Source organism: Porites lutea, chromosome 7 (genome assembly GCF_958299795.1).
Source record: "Porites lutea chromosome 7, jaPorLute2.1, whole genome shotgun sequence".
Classification (NCBI taxonomy): Eukaryota; Metazoa; Cnidaria; class Anthozoa; order Scleractinia; family Poritidae; genus Porites; species Porites lutea.
Genome location: NC_133207.1, coordinates 4,834,972 through 4,855,562, shown reverse-complemented (window position 1 = coordinate 4,855,562; position 20,591 = coordinate 4,834,972). Strand labels below are relative to the sequence as shown.

General features: G+C 36.9%; 1 protein-coding gene and 1 long non-coding RNA gene across 2 annotated transcripts; one reads left to right on the top strand and one right to left on the bottom strand.

The window, feature by feature from the left end:
* Positions 1–5,301: 5,301 nt before the first annotated feature.
* On the top strand, positions 5,302–11,087 carry LOC140944118 (uncharacterized). Its single transcript, XM_073393241.1, has 6 exons — positions 5,302–5,382; positions 5,810–6,256; positions 7,514–7,684; positions 8,760–8,891; positions 9,682–9,813; positions 10,528–11,087. The coding sequence occupies exons 1-6, from the start codon at positions 5,325–5,327 to the stop codon at positions 10,668–10,670; spliced, it is 1,083 nt and encodes a 360-aa protein (XP_073249342.1). The 5' UTR covers positions 5,302–5,324; the 3' UTR covers positions 10,671–11,087.
* Positions 11,088–16,181: 5,094 nt separating this feature from the next.
* On the bottom strand, positions 16,182–18,468 carry LOC140944896 (uncharacterized). Its single transcript, XR_012166701.1, has 3 exons — positions 18,145–18,468; positions 16,874–16,939; positions 16,182–16,368 (listed from the first exon to the last, which is right to left on the bottom strand). It is a non-coding gene; the product is annotated as an uncharacterized lncRNA (long non-coding RNA).
* Positions 18,469–20,591: the final 2,123 nt, after the last annotated feature.

Genomic DNA, 20,591 nt, shown 5'->3' with positions numbered 1-20,591 from the left:
AGCCACTTTGGGAAAATGTCAATTTTTCGATTTTTTGAACTTCTTGTTTTTATAGCCTTGAAAGGCGATTTTTCCTTCTAGAATTTGGTAAAAGACATTTTGCCAGCCTATATTTCCCCCCCAAAAAATTGGAAAAATTGCCATTTTTGGCCCAAAACCTTAGGTTTACCCCTTAGGAAAAATGTCAATTTTTCGTCTTTTTGAACTTCTTGTTTTTATTGCCTAGAAAGGCGTTTTCTCGTTCTAGAATATCGTAAAAGACATTTACCTGGTCTTTATTGCCTCAAAAAAAAAAGCTTGGAAAAATGGCCATTTTTGAACCAAAAACCATGGGTTAACCCCTTTTGGAAAAATGTCAATTTTTCTATTTTTTTGAACTTCTTGTTTCTATAGCCTACAAAAACGTTTTTTCGTTCTAGAATATCGTAAAAGACATTTTCCGAGCCTATATTGCCCCCCCAAAAAAAAGTTGGAAAAATGGTCATTTCTGGACCAAAACCATGGGTTAACCCCTTTGAAAAAATGTCAATTTTTCGACTTTTTGAACTTCCTGTTTTTATAGCCTAGAAAGGCGTTTTTTTCGATCTAGAATATCGTAAAAGACATTTTCTTGGCCTATATTGCCTAAAAAAAAAAGTTGGACCAAAACCATGGGTTGGTTAACCCCTTTGGGAAAAAGTCAATTTTTCGATTTTTTGAACTTCTTGTTTTAATAGCCTTGAAAGGCGTTTTTTCCTCCTAGAATATGGTAAAAAGCTCGGGTGTTTGACAAAAACATGGACTAACACCTTTGAAAAATCCGAATTTTCGGACGTTTTTGAAACTTCACTTTTATGGTCTAAAAACTATTCTTTTCTTTCCAGAATATTAAAAAACAATCTTTTTTTCCTCGGTTTGCCTAAAAAACCCTTGTGGTAAAAAGATCAATTTTTGACAAAAACCATGAACCAACCCCTTTGAAAATCTCAACTTTTCGCATGTTTTTGAAACTTCACTTTTCTACTCTAAAAAGTATTATTTTCTATCCAGAACATTAAAAAACGATCTTTTCATGGTAAAAAGCAAAATTTTTGAAAAAACAAACATGGGACTAATCTGTTTGAAAAAGTCGAATTTTTGGACGGTTTTGATACTTCACTTTTTGTGTGTAAAAAGTATTCTTTTCTATTTAGAATATTAAAAAGCGATCTTTTCTGCCATGCTTTGCCAAAAATGCTCGATTTTTTTAGTAGAACCATGGACTAACCCCTTTAAAAACTGCCATTTTTTACACCCTTTCAAAAGTTCACTTTTCTGCTCTAAAAAGTATTCTTTTCTATCCACAATATTGAAAGAACCATCTTTTCTGCCTCCGTTTGCCTAAAAAACTCACATGGTAAAAAGCTATATTTTTGGACAAAAAATATGGACTAACCACTTTAAAAAATACGATTTTTCAGACGCTTTTGAAACTTCACTTTTTGTGTCTTCAAAGTATTCTTTTCTATTTAGAATATTAAAAAGCGATTTTTTCTTCTATGGTTTGCCTAAAAAAACCCGCATGGTAAAAAGCTCAATTTTTTTACCAAAAACATGGACTAACCCCTTTGAAAAATTCGATCTTTTGGACCTGTTTGAAACTTCACTTTTCTGCTCTAAAAAGTATTCTTTTCTATTCACAATATTAAAAAACAATCTTTTCCGCACTAGGCTGCCTAAAAAACCCACATGGTAAAAAGCTCGATATTTTGACAAGAACATGGACTTACCCCTTTTAAAAAATCCAATTTTGGGGACATTTTTTGAAACTTCCCTTTTCTGATCTAAAAAGTATTCTTTTCTATCCAGAATATTAAAAGGACATCTTTTCTTCCTTGGCTTGCCCGAAAAGCACACATGGTAAAAAGTTCGATTTTTTGAATAGAACCATGGACTAACCCCTGTAAAAAATGGCGATTTTCTACTTTTTTTTAAGAGTTCTGCTCTAAAAAGTATTCTTTTTCTATCCAGATTATTAAAAAACTATCGTTTCGGCATTTAAAGCCCTAAAAAACCCACATAGTAAAAAGCTTAAGTTTTTGACAAAAACCATGGAATAACCCCCGTTTGAAACATTCGATTTTTAGGACGTTTTTGAAACGTCACTTTTCTGCTCTAAAAAGTATTCTTTTCTATCCAGAATATTAGAAAACGATCTTTTTGCCTTGGTCTGCCTAAAAAACCAACATGGTAACAAGCTTGATTTTTTGATAAAAACACGAACTAACCTCTTTCAAAAACTCGATTTTTCGGACGTCTTTGAAGCTTCACCTTTCTGGTCTAAAAAATATTCTTTTCTATCCATAATATTAAAAGGCAATCTTTTCCTCCTTGGTTTGGAAAAAAAGCACACATGGTAAACAGTTCGATTTTTGGACAAGAATCATGGACTACACCCTTTAAAAATTTGCGATTTTTTACACATTTTTTAAAAAGTTCACTTTTCTGCTCCACAAAGTATTCTTTTCTATCCAGAATATAAAAAAAAAAACAATCATTTCTGCCTTGGTTTGCCTAAAAATCCCGCATGGTAAAAAGCTCAATTTTTGACAAAAACCATGGACTAACCTCTTTGAAAAAATTGATTTTTTGGACCTTTTTGAAACTTTACTTTTCTGGTCTAAAATTTATTCTTTTCTATCCAGAATATTAAAAAACGATCTCTTCTGGCTTGGTTTGCCTAAAAAGCCCGCATGGTAAAAAGCTCATTTTTTGGACAAAAACCATGGACTAACCCCTTTGAAAAATTCGATTTTTCGGACGTTTTTGAAACTTCACTTTTCTGCTCTAAAAAGTATTCATTTCTCTCCATAAGATTAAAAAGCAATCTTTTCCTCCTTGGTTTGGAAAAAAGCACACATGGTAAAAAGTTTCATTTTTTGACAAAAATCAGGGATAAACCCCTTTAAAAAATTGCGGTTTTTTAAACAGTTTTGAATGTTTACTTCTCTGCTCTAAAAAGTATTCTTTTCTGTTCAGAATATAAAAAAACAATATTTTCTACCTTGGTTTGCATAGCAAAAACCCGCATGGTAAAAGGCTCAATTTTTTGTCAAAAACCATAGACTAAACCCTTTTAAAAATTCGATTTTTAGGACGTTTTTGAAACGTCACTTTTTGAAACTTCACTTTTCTGGTCTAAAAAGTATTCTTTTCGCTCCAGAATATTATTCAAAAAGCGATCTTTACTTTCTTGGTTTGCCAAAAAAGCACACGTGGTAAAAAGTTCGATTTTTTTACAAGAACCATGAACACTAACCCCTTTGGATAATTTCGATTTTTTGGGCTTTTTTGGAACTTCTTTTTTCTGTTCTAAAATGTATTCTTTTCTATCCAAAATATATAAAGAAAACGGTCTTTTCTGATTTTTGTGTTTTGTTTTAAACGGGCTTACCCATATCGTTTTCAACTATTTCCACTTTGATGGCTGTCCGTTTTCATTAGATCTCGGATATAAATCCAAAACAAGAAATAGAATAAAGTTACATGTGAACGGAGATAAAATTCTTTGCAATAATCATTGTTCTATTTTATGTTTTTTTAGGGTCCGCATGGAAACAACGAAGGCGACTTGTTTTTGTATGGCTGTCTTTTATGTGTTGACTTGTGGTATGTGGTCTGCGCAGGCGACGAGCGAAGGTGCCAATCCTCTCTTCTTATTTTCAAGTATTATTAATTACTAAGTAAAAACTAACAAATAAAAAGTCACCATATTAGAGTTAGTGAACGAGAATGTGATATTTACGATACCTATTAGGACAGGCCTACATCGTTATAAAAACCCTGAGAATTCATCCCTGAAGATCAGGTATTACAGGCAACATTTTCGCTCAACCTGTCGTGCAACATCGTTGCATTGCAGGTTAAAAAGCATTGCTGCCCATATTACCACCTTTGCTCTCAACTTGTCACGCAACAAATTTCAATGTTGCAAATTGCTGCAACATGTTGCGCAAAGTAGACCCGAGTTCTACTTTTGTATCTATCTCTTCCGTCACAACTTGCCCTGCGTCACAACGCCTGTGTTGGTCGATTTTCTCGCACTAAAAGCGCGGGATGATGATGAGTAAGCGCGCACTTGACCTCCGGGAAAATTTAGACAGGAAGTAAACATGGTGGAGGTTGTGGAGGTCTTTTAGATTTATGCAAAGAACTTGACAAGCCCCATGTCTGTGGAAAACTTGTTGAGCGGATTATAAAAGCAAGTAGAGGAGGACAAGAGCTTTAAATGAGTTATCACTCAAAAATTGAAGCAACAATGTTTCCCGACTCAAGTTCCTTTTCCAGCTAATGGTAGAGCTCCCGCAATTTCCTCCCGCAAAGCATCCACTCTATTATGTAAACATTATAGTTTCTTTTGTGTTGTTTTGATCTTCTTCGCCCACTGATAATCCTAAACCAAGGATGGCTATCCCTCACTTTCTTAGAAAGGCTAGCTCTTCAACCACTGTGTTTGCTGACACAAAACAGAGAGATGACCATTCACAACGCAATATGTTTTTAACGAGCCTCAAATTGCAACATTGAAATTTGCTGCGTGACAAGTTGTGGGCGAATGTGGTTATACGGGCAACAACGCTTTTCAACTTGCAATGCTAGCAATAATGTTGCGCAACAATTTGAGCGAAAATGTTGACCGTATTATTTCACCTTAACGTGGTTTTAAACCCTGACTTCAAACCTGGGGCCCCTTTCTCGAAGGCCTGAAAACTTTACTGGCCCGAAGGCAAATTTTAAAGCAAAAATTTGTTGAATAATAGCACAGTTCTTAGCTCACAAACCAGTTCAATTTTGCTTTGTTAACTAATGGTAATATTATATGATTTTCAAAAGGATTGGAACCTTGATCTTAAATGCAAACACGACAAACACGAAGCAGCCTTTCGGGATCGACTAGTTATCGTGACTTTCGAGAAAAAGGCCCCTGACCTGAGAATCAGGCCAAGTTTGAACAGCAGTGAAGTCACGTGTGAGTTAGCAAACAAGATGGTGTTGGATAAGTGGCAGATACGCCATTCACAGTTATTTCTTATTCACCAAGCAAAGTTAAAGGCCAGGGTTTAATATCTAGTCAGACCTGATAGTCACACTGATAGAGAGATGGAGGGGGCGGAGGGTGGGAGAACTCTCCGTGACATACAGTTTAATTTTCATTGCTACAAATTTTCTATTGATATTCAAAACGTTGCTAGGGGAAAAGTAACTTTATGCCACAACCCCACCCTCCAAACCACTCACCAGCTTAATAAATTGTAACACTGTATTACTTTGATTTTAAAGCAGCTTACACCAGATCGAATCACACCATGGAAGACACCATGTACGATCACTACATGCTAATTCAGGAAAATTCAGCAAAAGTAGGTAGGTGCTATTCAAACATCAAGTCGAAAAAAAAAAAAAAAAAAAAGAATGAAAAAATGCTTGGAGGAAAAATATATTGACCACTACCGATATTCTCTAGTTAGATTTCGCGTACGACCGTGGGTCAGTATTAGTAATCAGTCTTAAATGGATGGAAAAATAAATGGGTAAATGGAAACCATTAATTTCTTTAAGTGAACTTCGTTTAACTTTCTTGATATGTTCTGGATAGGGCTGCAGTTAAGAGTGTAAGCAAAGGAATTGGTTAAAAGCGAGAGATCTAGATTAGAAGCTCGTGAGAGAGAACCAACAAATTACGTGAACAAGTGGCAGTTCTCTTCTTTTGTTTGCGTTAATTCGTTGCCAGTCTTAGTTTTTTTATATAAATATTTTGGGAAGAGTCTTATTCATTTTGTATATTTTCTAGTCTATACGTTGGATGGAAACGCTAAAAACGCACCATGTGTGTTTCCGTACATCTTCGAAAACAAAACGTACAGGGAATGCACATATGACGGCTGCAAACACGGAAAAACATGGTGCGCAACTACAGACAACTATGACAAAGACAAGAAATGGGGGCACTGCCAAACAGATGAAGAGGCTCCGGACTGCATGGACGTGCACAGTAACTGTGGAGAGTGGGCACTACACGGCGAATGCTTAACTAATCCTTCTTATATGCGGAACAGCTGCCCGCGAAGCTGTGGCATATGTACCTTCGGTGGAAATGGCCGTGGAAGAGCCTGCACGTTTCCGTTTTTCTTTAAAAATCGACTCGTTTACGATTGTATGTCCTTTAATAAGAAGAAGTGGTGTTCAGTAACAGTGAACTACAATAAAGACAAGAGATGGGGCTATTGCCTTCCCAAGTGTAAGCAACTGACGATTAGCAGTATGATATACAGCTATAGCCTTTAGGCTCTTTTTTATTGGTGTACTTTGTGACCTGGCCTTTTGAGTGTAAGAGAGGCAGGATTTGATTCTAACGTTAGGTTACTGAATTTAAACCCCAGGGCTCAGTTCTTCAAAGCTGGGTTAAGATAACCCAGGGTTAGTGCGAGATTTGAATTCAGATTTGAAACCTTAAAAAGCGTTTCAGTTTCAATTCTTTTGGTGTACAAGTTGATGATGGGAAACTCTAATAAAGAACAGAGAAAATGCTTTTGAACAAACGAAAAGAAACTCGTTAAATTTAACCCCGGGTTAAGTGCTAATCAGCCTTCGAACAACTGGACCCAGGTATAAACCACTAAGATTTGTACCATAAAAGTCAACGCAGCATCGCTTCGACTCAAAGTAAGACACACGTATAGACCTTAGGGATAGAGGCTGGTCGTTGCCTTTCCGCTCTGGCCCTTGGCTTGCTGATAGAATTTTATTCTCCTCTCCGTATACATCATATGTGATCACATGTAACTGATTCCATGCTCAAGCAATCGCGAAGACAGAAAAATCAATATTTAAGCTTAAATTGTGACAACAACAATTTTTGAACAAACTGCAAGGCTATGAATAAAAAAAGAATACAAACTACTTACAGTACAGAACGTTTTCATATGACGTCACGGCGGCCATATTGGTGTTCCAAAACAATAAAACGGCGGCCATGTTGGTATTCCAAACCAATCCTCTGGGAGTTGATCTCTTTTCTTATGTAAATGTTGTAGTTAATTTTTTATCTTAGGTATTTTTTATTTTTCCTTTGTTTCAATTTTATTAGCATACATTACCATACCCAAAAACAAAGGAAACACAAAAATTACCAGACATAAAAAATTAACTACAACATAAACAATATTCTTTTGTTCCTATAAGTTTGCATAGATGCTGGTCACGTGAGTGAAAACGCTCTATACACCATAAGTTCAGATGCTCTGACTACTCGCTAATTAAAACAAATATGAACCAAAACAACTTTCCAAATCCATTCCATAACTCGTTGCTATTCCCGTCAGATATGACGAACCATACAGCATACCGGGACACGCCGGAAATGCTACGATCAGTAAATGTATAATAATAATAATAATAATAATAATAATAATAATAATAATAATAATAATAATGATAATGATAATGATAATAATAATAATAATAATAACAATAACAATAATTCAATTCGTTGCAGTGTTCAAAACTATAAAACAGATAAATAGCATGTATTTGACTTGGGGCGAGTGTGATGACCGACACAGAAAATGTTCACATTGGAGGAGCCGGGGGCTTTGTGTAAAAAAGGCCAAAAGGATGGATCATTGGTGCCCTTGGGCTTGCCATAAGTGCGTACCAGAAAAACTAGGTGAGATCTACATCTACATGCAATAAATTAAGATAATACAAGATTGTGATGGCGACACACCAAGAGAGCATAATGACCCGGGGGGGGGGGGTTACTTGGGTTAATGTTTTTGCTGGGTATTGTGCCGCTGGCCTCTCAGAGCCCCTACCCCATTATAGTCTATTTTTGGCCAATTATAGACCCCATCTTGGTCACTTTTTGGAAAATGCAATTTTCGCGATCGCTACTTAGTCACTTTCTATTTATGCATTTACCTTATTAACGTGGTTTCAAGCAATGCAATGCAGTCAATCCGAGCTTATTGTTAAATTCAATAAACAACAACTTTTTCTTTTTAGCCGAGATTCTTCCCATTTTGAATCTCCACTTACCCCCAAAGTCCGAAAATTTACGACCCCATTCTCGTAACTCTGTTGAAAATACAACCCCATTATAGTCACTCCAGTTGTGAAAATGCGACCCCATCCAGCGGCACATCCCCATTAGCCTCTTAGTAACCCTCCCCCTTCCCCGCGGGATAATGACCAACTATTCTCTCTTCACAACACTGAATAAAAGTTTGCCGACCTCTCCGGAGGCCAATTTCCTCTTAATTTCAATTTTGAAGAATAACTTTTTACTTTACGTGTACTCTGTAAAATGAAAACTAATTCACTTATTATTCAGTCTCCTGAGAACAAAAAAAAATATAACCAGTAGTCGTGCTTGCTTACTGTAAGGCTTTGATGGGAGTACGAAAATTTGTCTGTTTTGAGAAGGTGGTCGCTTACAAGCAAGAGCTCATTCCAACCTCATACTGTACAATATCATATTTCTGTGTTTCAGTAAGCAATCTACTCGGCACCTCTACTATAAACATCGCGTGGTAAATAATCCATAACTGATCATGAGTTAATTCAAAAATTCAAAGCCAGTCCAAACACCTTCTGCCCCCTTAGGTGGACCATAATTTGCTGAACAGATGTGTCACGTCCTGCTGGACCTGCTACCTTTGCATGACATATTGCAACGTGTTTTTAATTTGCATTTACTTAACTTATGTACATATTTGTTCGTTTGTTTATTAATCTTACAGTGTTGGACCCTTTATGTCGGGATTGCGTCTCTTCTTGTGACACCTGGGCCAAAAGAGGTCTTTGCACCAGCAAACCAGTGTTCATGTTCGGATTTTGTCGCTTGACATGCGGACTATGTTACAATTCATCAAGTAAGTCACGCTGTTTTGGTAGAGTTTTAAATGGGGGTGCGAGGACATTTAAGTCAGTATCTACATCACGGCCTAATTTGCTTTAACTATCATAAAACACGAGATAATTTAAATCTTTTCACGAGTGCGGGTATTGCTTCGCTCTCCACTAATGTTGCTTTCACGGATTTGCACAATCGTATTAAATTTAACACTGAAGAGGGGGAGGTCTAGAAATCGGCTAATTTTTCTAAAAAAATATCATGACCACGATTGAAGCCTCAATACTTGCCTTTAAACTTTATGTTATTCCTCCTCTTATATGCTCTATTGTCAAACATTGTCTCAATTTTCCAGAGACATTTCAATGTGATATACAGTTTAGGGTAGGATATATCGCGTCTGCGTAAAAGTTTTAATCTGTTTCATTCATTTTATTAATTTGCTTCATTAGTTATCATCTAACTAGTATATGATAGTGGTCCGAGTGGGTAACATGTGGGGACCGAGCCACTTTCATAGAATGATTTCTGATATGCTATCAATAAACATTTGCTATTCACTCAAATGTGTTGAAACAACAGAAAGCGTTTACATAAAAAAAAAAAGAGTTCAGCTCTCACAGGGTTTGTTTGGAACACCAATATGGCCGCCGTTTATTGGTAGCTGTTTTGGAAAACCAATATGGTCGCCATGACGTCATGACAAAACGCTCTATTGTGGCACCTTGTTATTAGTTCTGCAAAGTCAAAACTGCCTAATAAAACGATTTTTGTCAGTTGTGATTCCTACCTTAACTTTCTCTCCTTAGGCAGCATATCAGTTAAAGATAGAATGGTAAAAGAATGTCCTGCTTGGGCAGAGAAAGGTTATTGCGAGACGTATGAAAAGTTTATGATACGTAACTGCCGAACGTCTTGCATGGCTGGAGGCTATGTAAATGGTAAGCGACAACTTTCCTTACGTAAATAGACGTTTTCTAAGTGTATCAGTGTGGATGGCTTAAAGGTGGTGCTTAAGCCTTTTACTGTCAGAGCGAATGATGTAGTTTCGCAGGGTGTCGCCCTGTGCCCTAAAGGGAATCGAGGATTCCGGAATCAGGAAAATTTATGCTTGTGGAATCCGGAACCCACTATATATTGGAAGCCAGAATCCAAGTTCCACTGACAAAGACTGGAATCCAGTACCTGGAATCAGCAATCCACGGCGTGGAATCCAAACTTCAAGAATTCCTGGAACCATTACTTGAGGCGAATGGTGACTGATTGACTGGCCAGATCCTTGCCGTCGTAATGAGAATTTCATTTTTAATCAAAACTATACAGCCAGACCAGTCAAATCCTAAATAGTATGCAGGAAGGAAGTGGTTTTTCAGCAAAACCCTTTGGAAAAGCCGCATGATTTCATTGTCAAATTAAATGATCTCGCAATGGTCCGGCTGGCCAGTTCTGACAAATGGAAAGCGCCCTAAGTCTGTAAGCAAAAGCCTATAGTGTGACCATTCAGATGAAACATTCGTTGCCGTTAATTTCACATGTCACCGTTTGTATTCTATCACTTAACAAAATGAAATTTAGCAATTTTCTTAAAATTTTGTCCTTGGAAACCTTTGACAGTGACAGGGTTAAGCATTATTATGTTGTCTTTATTTTCACAGGAAAACGTTGCTCGGATGGTGTAACACATTGTCATCATTGGGCCAAAGAAGGATACTGTAACGCGCGAGGAGATAACAGCAGATATTCCTTGCGAAATAACATGAGACGACACTGTCGCTATAGCTGCAAAATGTGCGGCTGACGATCGCTGTGCTCACGCGCATGTTCGCAATATTTAAGGAAGAGGAGCTAAAAGCAATGAAAGACAAAACAGTGGCCCCTCCTTAAACAAAACAGCTAAAGTAGACCTGCAATCAAGGACACTTACATTTCTGGGGGGTTTTCCAATTTACACATGTCCAACCCCTCCCCTCACCTCACAAACAATGTTGAACGCGTGTATCCAGAATTTTTCCGAGTTTCAACTTTGTGTAGGGTGGAGGGAGAGAGAACTGCAACAAAATTTCGAAAAGGATGCACTGTTTTAAGAGGTAACCGAGAAAAGACCGAAAAATATGAATATTGCAGTACTGTCCCAAGGACTTTTGTCCAGGATTGTACTGAACCTGCGTCGAAGACGTTATCTAACTCCGGTCAGTTAGGACTAAACCAACCAGTCCCCAGTCCACCGGATAAATCACTATCCAGCGGATAAGTGTTGGGGAAACCAATTGCTATCCGTTGGATGGCGTTATAAACCTTTCGAACAACTGGTGCCAGAAGTTTAGGGAAAGAAAAGAAAGTAGGACCATAAAACATTAAAAAACGTAATTTTTTCGCAGTGATCTTCAACAACAAACCTCCTTTATAGGTTTTAGAGCAAGTGAGTCGAAACAAGCGATTATTTCGCTTTTTGCTTTTTCATGAATACTGTGAGGAAATTTCTCTTGTCAGGTTAAATATGTATTCAACCAAGTACTAATTTTTTATGTTTTTTTTTTCCTAGCCTTTATCATTAATAGGAGAAATAAAAAATTCAGATTTAAACTGAAAACGAATTCCATTGAATGCATCTTTAATAATGTAATTCCCTTGACGGAATAGCATGTACTATCAACCCTTTTTTTTTTTTCAAACTTGGCACAACTGACAGCCATGTATATTACAATTGAATAACTACAATAAAAAGATGGAGTCACCGTGCTTGTTTTCGTCTTGCGTGCCCTTTATTCTGTGTTTTGCGTACGTGATCATACGAATCCGAGTTCGATTTGGAATCTACAGTGGGTATTTGCCGAACTGTGTTTTTCAAAAAGTATCAAAATTACGGGCGAAATTTGCAAATAAAGTCCAAAATTTTAAAAAAGGAAAGGGTCACAGTTCTTGTTTCTTTGCAACAAGACAAAACAAGGAACAATTTCGCCTTGAAATGAGAAGGGACTCACATTATAGCTTGCTTCAGTTGGTGTTAAATAGAATTTAATGGAGCTGAAACCCATTGTAAAATAAATGGTACGCACTTTTGGCATCCTACTGTTGAACAGTTACAACTTACTGATATTCCCTTCCACAACAATAGGCCAAGTCTCTGTTTCAAAGCGAAGCTAAGTGCGAAGCCATTGATATGAAAATGACGTTTTATTCTCATGCAAATGAAACTCATTATCGCAAGAAAGGTTTTGCACTCAGCCTCGGTTTGAAAATGAGAGTTTTTGGAACTCGCAAATGGCCTGTTTGCCGTCTGTCCCCTTCGAATTCAGTATCGCGATCAAATGTGGCTAGTGTCTATACAGCTGAAAATATCCGTGATCAGAACATGTAAATTTTTTTATTTCATAATTTTTTTCTAAAATTATAATAGAATATGTGTACTTTTTTCGTTTTATCGATTGAAGCCTTTCGCTTTCAGAGGAGTTTCTGACCGTATATTTTCGTAGGAATATCCTTTAGAGTAGAAGGAATCCGGACTGCCGAGTGTCTTTTCTTGCAGGTTGTTTTTCTTACATTTCAACTGTTGTACCTATTTGCATACGGTTCTTTTGGACAGAAATAGCTGCTTCTAAAGATAAAATTAAAAACAACGAACGAAACGATCAGAATGAAATTTTCAGATATTGTTGACGTATATTTCTCTTTTAATATTTATAGTACTCTTGAATTGGACTGGCAAAAGGGTAGGATAGCATAAATCTCTTAAAACCAAAGGCGGCCGGGTTCCCTTGAACTTATCATTATCCTAACGTATTCCCAATACCGACTGTAAAGATAATATTTGTACGTTGTTGTGGGCTCATTAACACACGGCACACGATTAGTCACCGTTATAACTATTTGATAAGTTATTGCCTTTTTGACTATATATCCCTGAATGGATCATGCACCTGCCGGCCTATAAAAATAATACTTCTCTTTTTGGAGAATTCTAGAAAGAAAGTGATTAGAAGAAACAACAAGCATCACATTAAAAAAGAAGGATTTAAAAAATAAGTTTAAACCCATTTTATTCAAACAATAGCGTGCAATTCTGGACGTTCGATTCCTTTTATCCTTTTTGAATAAGCTTCAGTTAGACGTCACGTTTATGTCAAACGGCTAACGTATATTTGTGCCAGGTGACTAAGGTTCCACTTTATTTGCCGTTTATTCATTACCTCTACACATAAATTAGTAGTTTCACGCAATTTTTTATCCATAGAAGTTGCTTTGAACTTTTTTTAGCTGCTCATTTTCTATATTGACAAATTCTCAACTTGAATCTGATGTTTGCCGTTTGCCGTATACGTAAACTTTAAACTCTCTAATTTCGGTACGTGCCTTGCCCGCTTGTAAATTGAAGTTATATATTTATTGATCGTCAGCTTGCTGATAATAGGTTTTCTCCGCGGTGACAAGCGGGTCGATTCCTCTACTAATTCAGCTTTTTATGTAATGGCTCAAAACGTTTATTTGTGAAATGACTGGCGCCAACTGTTAAATACTGGATTTGTCCGATCTACAGTTTAACCGTTTATTTATTCATTAATTTTTTTTGCATGTTATGCCAGTAAACTGCTATTATTATTATTATTATTATTATTATTATTATTATTATTATTATTATTATTACTATTTTTCTTTCTTCATTATTCCTTTATTTTCAACTGCTTCGAATGGTTATTTAAGTTGACAAAGTAAACTACTTGCGATTTCACCGACCACTCAGCTGCTGTAAACGTTGTCCCTGTCTTTGAAACTGATATAATGGTTTTCAGGCCTTATCAATGAGCATCATCATTTAAAGTTACCAATAAACTCATGGAAAAAAAGATTACTAACAACATTTATTTTTGTCTCTTGCACACTTTTAATTATCTTTCTTTTTTTTCGTTCACTTTTTTTTTTACATTTGACAGTCAACTCTGTCCCTTAGCTTTTGCCATGGTGTACCGATTAACTCAGGTCGCCAACCGGGTTCCCTCTCATTTTTCGCATTCAAGCCCGCGTGCCATTCGGCATATGCTTCTTGTGGATAACGGTTGTTCCCCCTTTCAAAAAAAGAGTAACAGACAAAGGATTTGCAATGAGATTGTCTTTATATCTGATATAGACACGGTTAAACTTTACGTACAATTTTTTAGACCAACTACATATCTAAATATTACTGCAAAAATGAGTTGAGTGGTCGCTTACAAGAGCTTAAAAACAAAGAAAAATTCCGATTGGGTAATCCCAAAAGTGGTCGCGGTCGCTTACGAGAGCTTTTCATCACAAAAAGTTTAAGTCAAATTTTAAACGGGGTTTCACAAAGGCGGTCGTAACTAGAGCTAGTCGGTTACGAGAGTGGTCGCAAGGAGAGCCTCGAATGTAATCTTCTGGGCCGAGTTGTTCAAAGCTGGGTTAAGATAACCCGGGGTTATTGCAAGATTTGCGTTCAGATTTGGAAAGTTAAAAAGCATCTCAGTTTAAATTCTTTTGTCTACAAGTTGATGATTGGAAGCTCTAAAAATAACAGGGAAAATTATCCGAGAAAATGCTTTTGAACACAAAAAGAAACCCGGATTAAGTTTAACCCCTGGTTAAGCGCTAATCGGCCTTCGAACAACTCGGCCCTGGTGCAAAACACACAAAACCCCAGGGGGTGCTTATACGGGTAGACTCCGGGGTCTAACCCCTTACCATTTTTATATACCATTTTTGATGGAAATACCCCTTTCATATACCTTTCAATAACAAATGGTATCCCTTTCACATACCTTTGTTTAGAACTTTCCATCCCTTTTAACTGCTGTTGCACTGTCATTTAAATATGAATAAATCAAAAACCAGGAGATTTTCTCGACTTTTTCTCTGCTATAAAATTAATCCTCGTAAGCCCTTTTTGATCTTTTAACAAACCAAAATGACAGGTTTCTGTACCCTTTCATATAACTGAAGCCAGAAAAACATAGACCATAGACCATTATAGTGAGTACGCCCAGGGACCGGTACAACTCTTAAGCCTGCTTTTCACTGGCGCATAAGCATAAGCATAAGGACATACGCACACGCTGAATGGTATATTTGACTCAATTCTCGATACCAGCTCTCCTCGATCCAATGATAAACAAGATGACGGACAAAGCATTCGCCATATTGCTTTTGATATGTTCGCATGAGGTCTGGGTCAAAGTCACCTATGATTGGTCCACGGCCTTGTGCTTATGCTTGTGCTTATGTCGACCCAGTTTTCACAAGCCAAAGCTACGACATAAGCATAAGCATAAGCACAAGAACAACGAACTTTACAATGTCTGTTTTTCTTTTGCTTAATGCTTATGTCGACCCAGTTTTCTCTTGCTTACACATGTGCTTGTGCTTGTGCTTATCATTATGTTTATGCGCTAGTGAAAACCAGCCTTTAGGGCCTGATAGATGTCAAGAGTCATAGGTGCGCTTTCAGTATACAACACAATGAAAAAAGGGCCTCCCTTCACTCAAAAAATAAGTCCAAATAAAAGGACAAATATAATGTGAGGGGAAGACACTGAAGGGAGTTTGATCATTTAAACAATTGTTGCGTTAAACTTAAATTACAAGATACCATGCTGAGCGCAATAAAAACTACAAAAAAGGGAGATAGAACCTTTCTTATAAATACACTCTTGCCGCCGACAAACTGAATTTAATTAATATAATCTCCACATTTGAATGATCGCTGATCACTTCGGGAAAACTCATGCCACTAACTTATCGCCGTTATTCATTAATTCCGTTTAACGTAAATTTATGCAAAAACAAAAAATAGACAAAAATACAAACAATAAAATAATGCTTTTCTATGACTTTCTGTACACAGGTTCAGGCTAAAATTGTTAGTTGCAACTGTAGCTTACAAGGATGTTTGGACACTTTTAGTTTACACAAGCGTTCCTTGAGCACAAAATAGAATAGCTTGTTCGGTGCTGTGTTAACAAACATCTGTCAACTGACAAACGGCTTACGCTACGAATTTACCGTAATTTTCTTGGAAGAAAGTCTTTCGGTCAGTCTAAACAACTCGTGGCTCCCTGTTTTGAGTTTGTTAAACACTTTTTTTGGTGTTTGAATCTCAGGTAAAACACCCCTCGTATATTTTGGACCTTACTTTTATAACATTCCAGAAAAGATATACAAAATACAGTCGTTTAAAACTTATATTATTTTCAGACCCTTTTAGTGCGCACTGCTACATTTCTTTAAATGTTTTCAGGCTCCCCCTTGTTTGTAAGGCTACCAATAAACTCATGAAAAAAAGACTGAAAGATAACTAACAACGTTTTTTGTCTCTTGTACACGTTTATTTAACTTTCTCTCTTTTTTTAACACTTGACAGTCAACTCGTCACTTAGCTTTTGCCAAGTGTACCGCTTAACTTAGGTCGCCAAGCCAGTTCACTCTCATTTTTTGCAGTTGAGCTCGCGTGCCATTCGGCATATGTTTTTGGCTGACAATGGTTGATCCTCCTTAAAAAAATGGATAAGAAACAAAAAAATTAGCAACCCATAAGGATGTCTCCCAGAAAGCCTTGTTTTATTCTAGTTCCATTTTGACTACAAACTTACAGTTGATTATTTAAAGAACTATTTGATTCATACATGAAATGCTAATTAATCACGTGAAGATCACACTCTGACGAAAACTTGAAAAAGCCAGTCTAGAACAAAAGCGTGGGAAAAAGGTTTCATACTCGATTGTCCTCTTAAAAAGCAGTAATGCAACAGGCATTTAATCAAATGTCACGTGGATAAAGACGATGCGTTGCATAAACTATTTCCTTTTATTTCGCAGGAGACAGAACGGAAGAGCCTACATTAAAATTCGAAGCAAAAATTTAAAGGCATATACTGAGAAGGGCGGGGGGGGGGGGGGGTGGTCTGCCCTTGCCAGTCTTTCAAAACAAATGGCACGTGATTTTTTTGTCCTTTTACAAATCATCACACATTTTTGTCTTTTGAGTTAGATATTCACCTGCATTGACAGCTCCACGTCTGTTGATTTTTATCCTGATGTGTCGGCGTCCTTCCTGGCTGGTTTCTAAAATCAAAGCGAAAGGTAAATTTACATATATTTTGCAAATTCCAAGATGCTTTGAAACACGACAAAGTTTCAAACATTTTTTGAACGTGAATTAAAGAAGTGGAGCCGAAGGCATGAAGTTTAAAAGTAATTGGCCAAACTAAAGATTATGCCGTTCAAGTTTCCATTAGGCGTTCCTTAAGGGCTTTACCCATTTAAAGAAGGTTTTATCATCTGTAGTTCGAAATTTAAAAGTCAAAAAACTTTGGATCTTTGCAAAAGATTTTTTGTTGTTTCTCCCCTAAAGATGTTGAGTTTGCTGTCTAAAATCAAATATCTGCGTTGAAAGTATGTGACTTAAAGTCCCTCGGTTTCATGTTTTTGTCCAGAACCCATCGGCAGTACCGACGTAAGGTTTCCATTTGATGTTTCTTAATCGCTTAACCCATTTAATTCAAAGAAGGTTTTCATCTATCACGAAAGCAACAATAAACTTTGGGTAATATTCGAAAAGATTTCTTGTTGGTTTTCCCATATAAAGATATTGACTTGCTTAAATAACTGCTTAATATCGTAATTCTGCTCTGAAAGTAGGTGACTTTTTTTTTGTCCAGAAACTCTTCTCTTCTCGCCCGGCAGTTTTATTCTTCCTTGGACGATTCGAGCACAGGCACATCAAATATTGCACAGTTTGGAAACGACGCGGCGTTCGCAGCGAAAAATAGCTGTGAAATTGGAAATCGCAACAAGATTGCAACACGAATCTCACTAAAGATTTAGACTCCCGTGAATGGGCCTTAAGGTGCCTGGTTGTCGCTATCAACTCATGCAACTGCGTACATTCGTATAATCAGAGATAGCCAGAAGGATACTTCTTAAGTCGTCCCTACGTTGACGGATTTTGTCAAGAGAGTTTAAACAAGAGAACAGGATCTCAGTCAGATCGGATTTCCCCGTAACATGTGCTTAAATGGTACAAGAACGGCTCCTAAGTAATTCGAGCTTTTCATTATTAAAAATTGGACGTGACCAAATTACGAACATGAAGGCACCACGGACCCATGTTCTGGGTGAGCTATACCCCCACTATAAATTTGGCCGGGAATCGCGCAAGCCAGCGCCACGAATCCAAAATATGCTCGGCAGTATCTGACCTGTGCCAGTCAGGTAACATGGACTGTAACTTTTTGTGGGTGAAATGTTTGTCTTGGAGATTTACTTACCGTTTGTTCTTTCCCCCCATTTTTTTTCGGCGCCCTGCCATGAGGACCCATAGCGTTTATCTCCAACACTGAAGAAATGACTATCAAAATAATACAAAACAAAGCCATCTTTCCCGTCATCTTGACGCTTTGAGCTTAAGGATGTAGTGACTATTTTGCCCGAATTGCTTCTCTTTTTAAACTGCAGTTTTGCTACCTGTCATCATCAGCTCCGTAATTCGCAAAAATTCATTAATTTTATGAATATAGTTAAACACCAACCAATTAGAGTAAAGTTAGTCCCTTAAACCGTTGTTATCTATTTATATAAACCTTCTCTTTATCAGCTGCCGAGCAGATGGAAGGTGAACACGGAAAAATCGATATGATTTGTCCCAGTTTTTGTCAGTCCCTTTGAACCTGTGAAAAGTATTCCTTGGCTGTCTCAAATGATATTAATGAAAAAAAAAACATATATACTTTTGTCCTCTTTTTTTTGTCATTTGATATTAACACTTATAGCTCACGGCATGATCATGAAACTCCAAACGTTAATTATTTGCTCAGTAGCATCATTATTTGCGGCCGACACAATTTTTTTCATCTTTTTTAATTTGTCTAAAACACGCTCTACATTATTGCCGGGAATAGAGTACTAAAGTGTGACGTCATAAAAATGAAATTTCCGAAATTATGGGATTTGTCAGGATATTCTGAAAGAACAATGTCCAAGAGGCCTACTTGCCAAAAATGAGCATTTGGGGGCAAATTGTCGCTGAGATCGTAGCCCAGTTATGCTTACAAAACTCCATACAAACCCTTCTAAATTTTTTTTGGGTCGACCCAAAAAAAAATTAGAAGGGTTTGTATGGAGTTTTCTGAGTATAACTGGGCTACGATCTCAGAGACAATTTGCCCCCAAATGCTCATTTTTGGCAAGTAGGCCTCTTGGACATTGTTCTTTCAGAATATCTTGACAAATCCCATAATTTCAGAAATTTCATTTTTATGACGTCATCACTTTAGTACTCTATTAAGAAAATCAATAAGTTGTTATGTTGCAATCAAGCAACCTTACTGATATGGTAGCTTTCAGTTGACTAGCAAATGCTTTTCATGTGGGAGTTTTTTTAATTCATAGTCAGTAAGTTTTATAGTGAGTAAGTTTAATTAGTACGTAATAATTACGAAATTTTGAATTCGGCCCGTTTAAAACGAACTTCATACAGCTGTAAATATAATTATAGTGAAAGCGTAAATTATTTGCGCTTGAGCTTTTTAAAAACACAGTTGTATTGAACTTTGTTTAAAAAAACACACACACACACGCATATATCGGAAGACATTTATTTTTCAACAGGGAGACGAGAAAGAATTTACGAAAAAAATTTTATTGCCTGTTTGGATACAAATGGTTTCGATATGCGCGCCTGCCTTTTCCCTATCTTCTTCCATTGATTTTAGTTTAGGACGAAGGGTGATCATGAAAGCCGAAGGTCTCCAGTGATTCGAGTTTCTCTGTATTTTCTTTCGGATAATGCCAGGAGTATTGTTTTAAGGAAGATCCAGCAAATTGAAGTTTAAATATGTGAAGTAATCTCCCACTTGCCTGATTTAGGACTTCAGTTTTCCGTTTGTATACTTAACCTGAGGTTATAAGATTGTCAACGAAAGCCTTATTGCAGTGTTGTGACCCAGTCAGAAAAATTGGAAACAGTTTTTTTATTATCGACAGTAAAACTGTGATCCTGTCAGAGAAGTGAGATTTTTAATTTCACTTGGAAACAGCCTGAGTTTTTTCAGATTCTTTTACAACCTTTGACAAAGGTTGTTTATTCAACCGCTAGGATTATTTTCACCTTCATAGTTTTTTTATTATCGAATCAGATAAAAAAAAAACTTACTCAAAACATTAATGCTACACTAAACAATACACAACACTGGGTAAACATTAGCTAGAGTTAATTAAACTACTGAACTATGAATAGTTAAGAAGACAGCTACCGTTCCATTCATGACAGCAAGAAACGTTGAGTGACGCAAACTGCAGATCCTGAGCGGTCTATATTTATTTGTGGCTCCAACAGTTTCTTCCAAAACAATTAGTGCAGTGCTATAAATTTGAAAAATTTCCCAACTCTGTATGCAAAAAGAAACGAATCAGGCTCATAAAATAAGATTTCTTGTCTAAAATGAACAATGTCTTGTCTTAAACAGGGTCAGGTTTTAAAGGCTTCAGCAGCACACTTCCACCCAAACTCGGCCAATGAGCTCCCCCCGGGATAAAAGTGTTTCTGGATTACCAGCTATCGCCGATTAAGAAATTTTACGGGGGACCTTTACTGATGATGTAGAATGTTCATAGTCCCTTATTTTTACTTAAAGATCGTCGAGAACGTGCGCTACAAATAGTCATATTGACCAAGTCTAGTTTATGATGCTTAATCAACCTGTCAAACCGTTTTCAA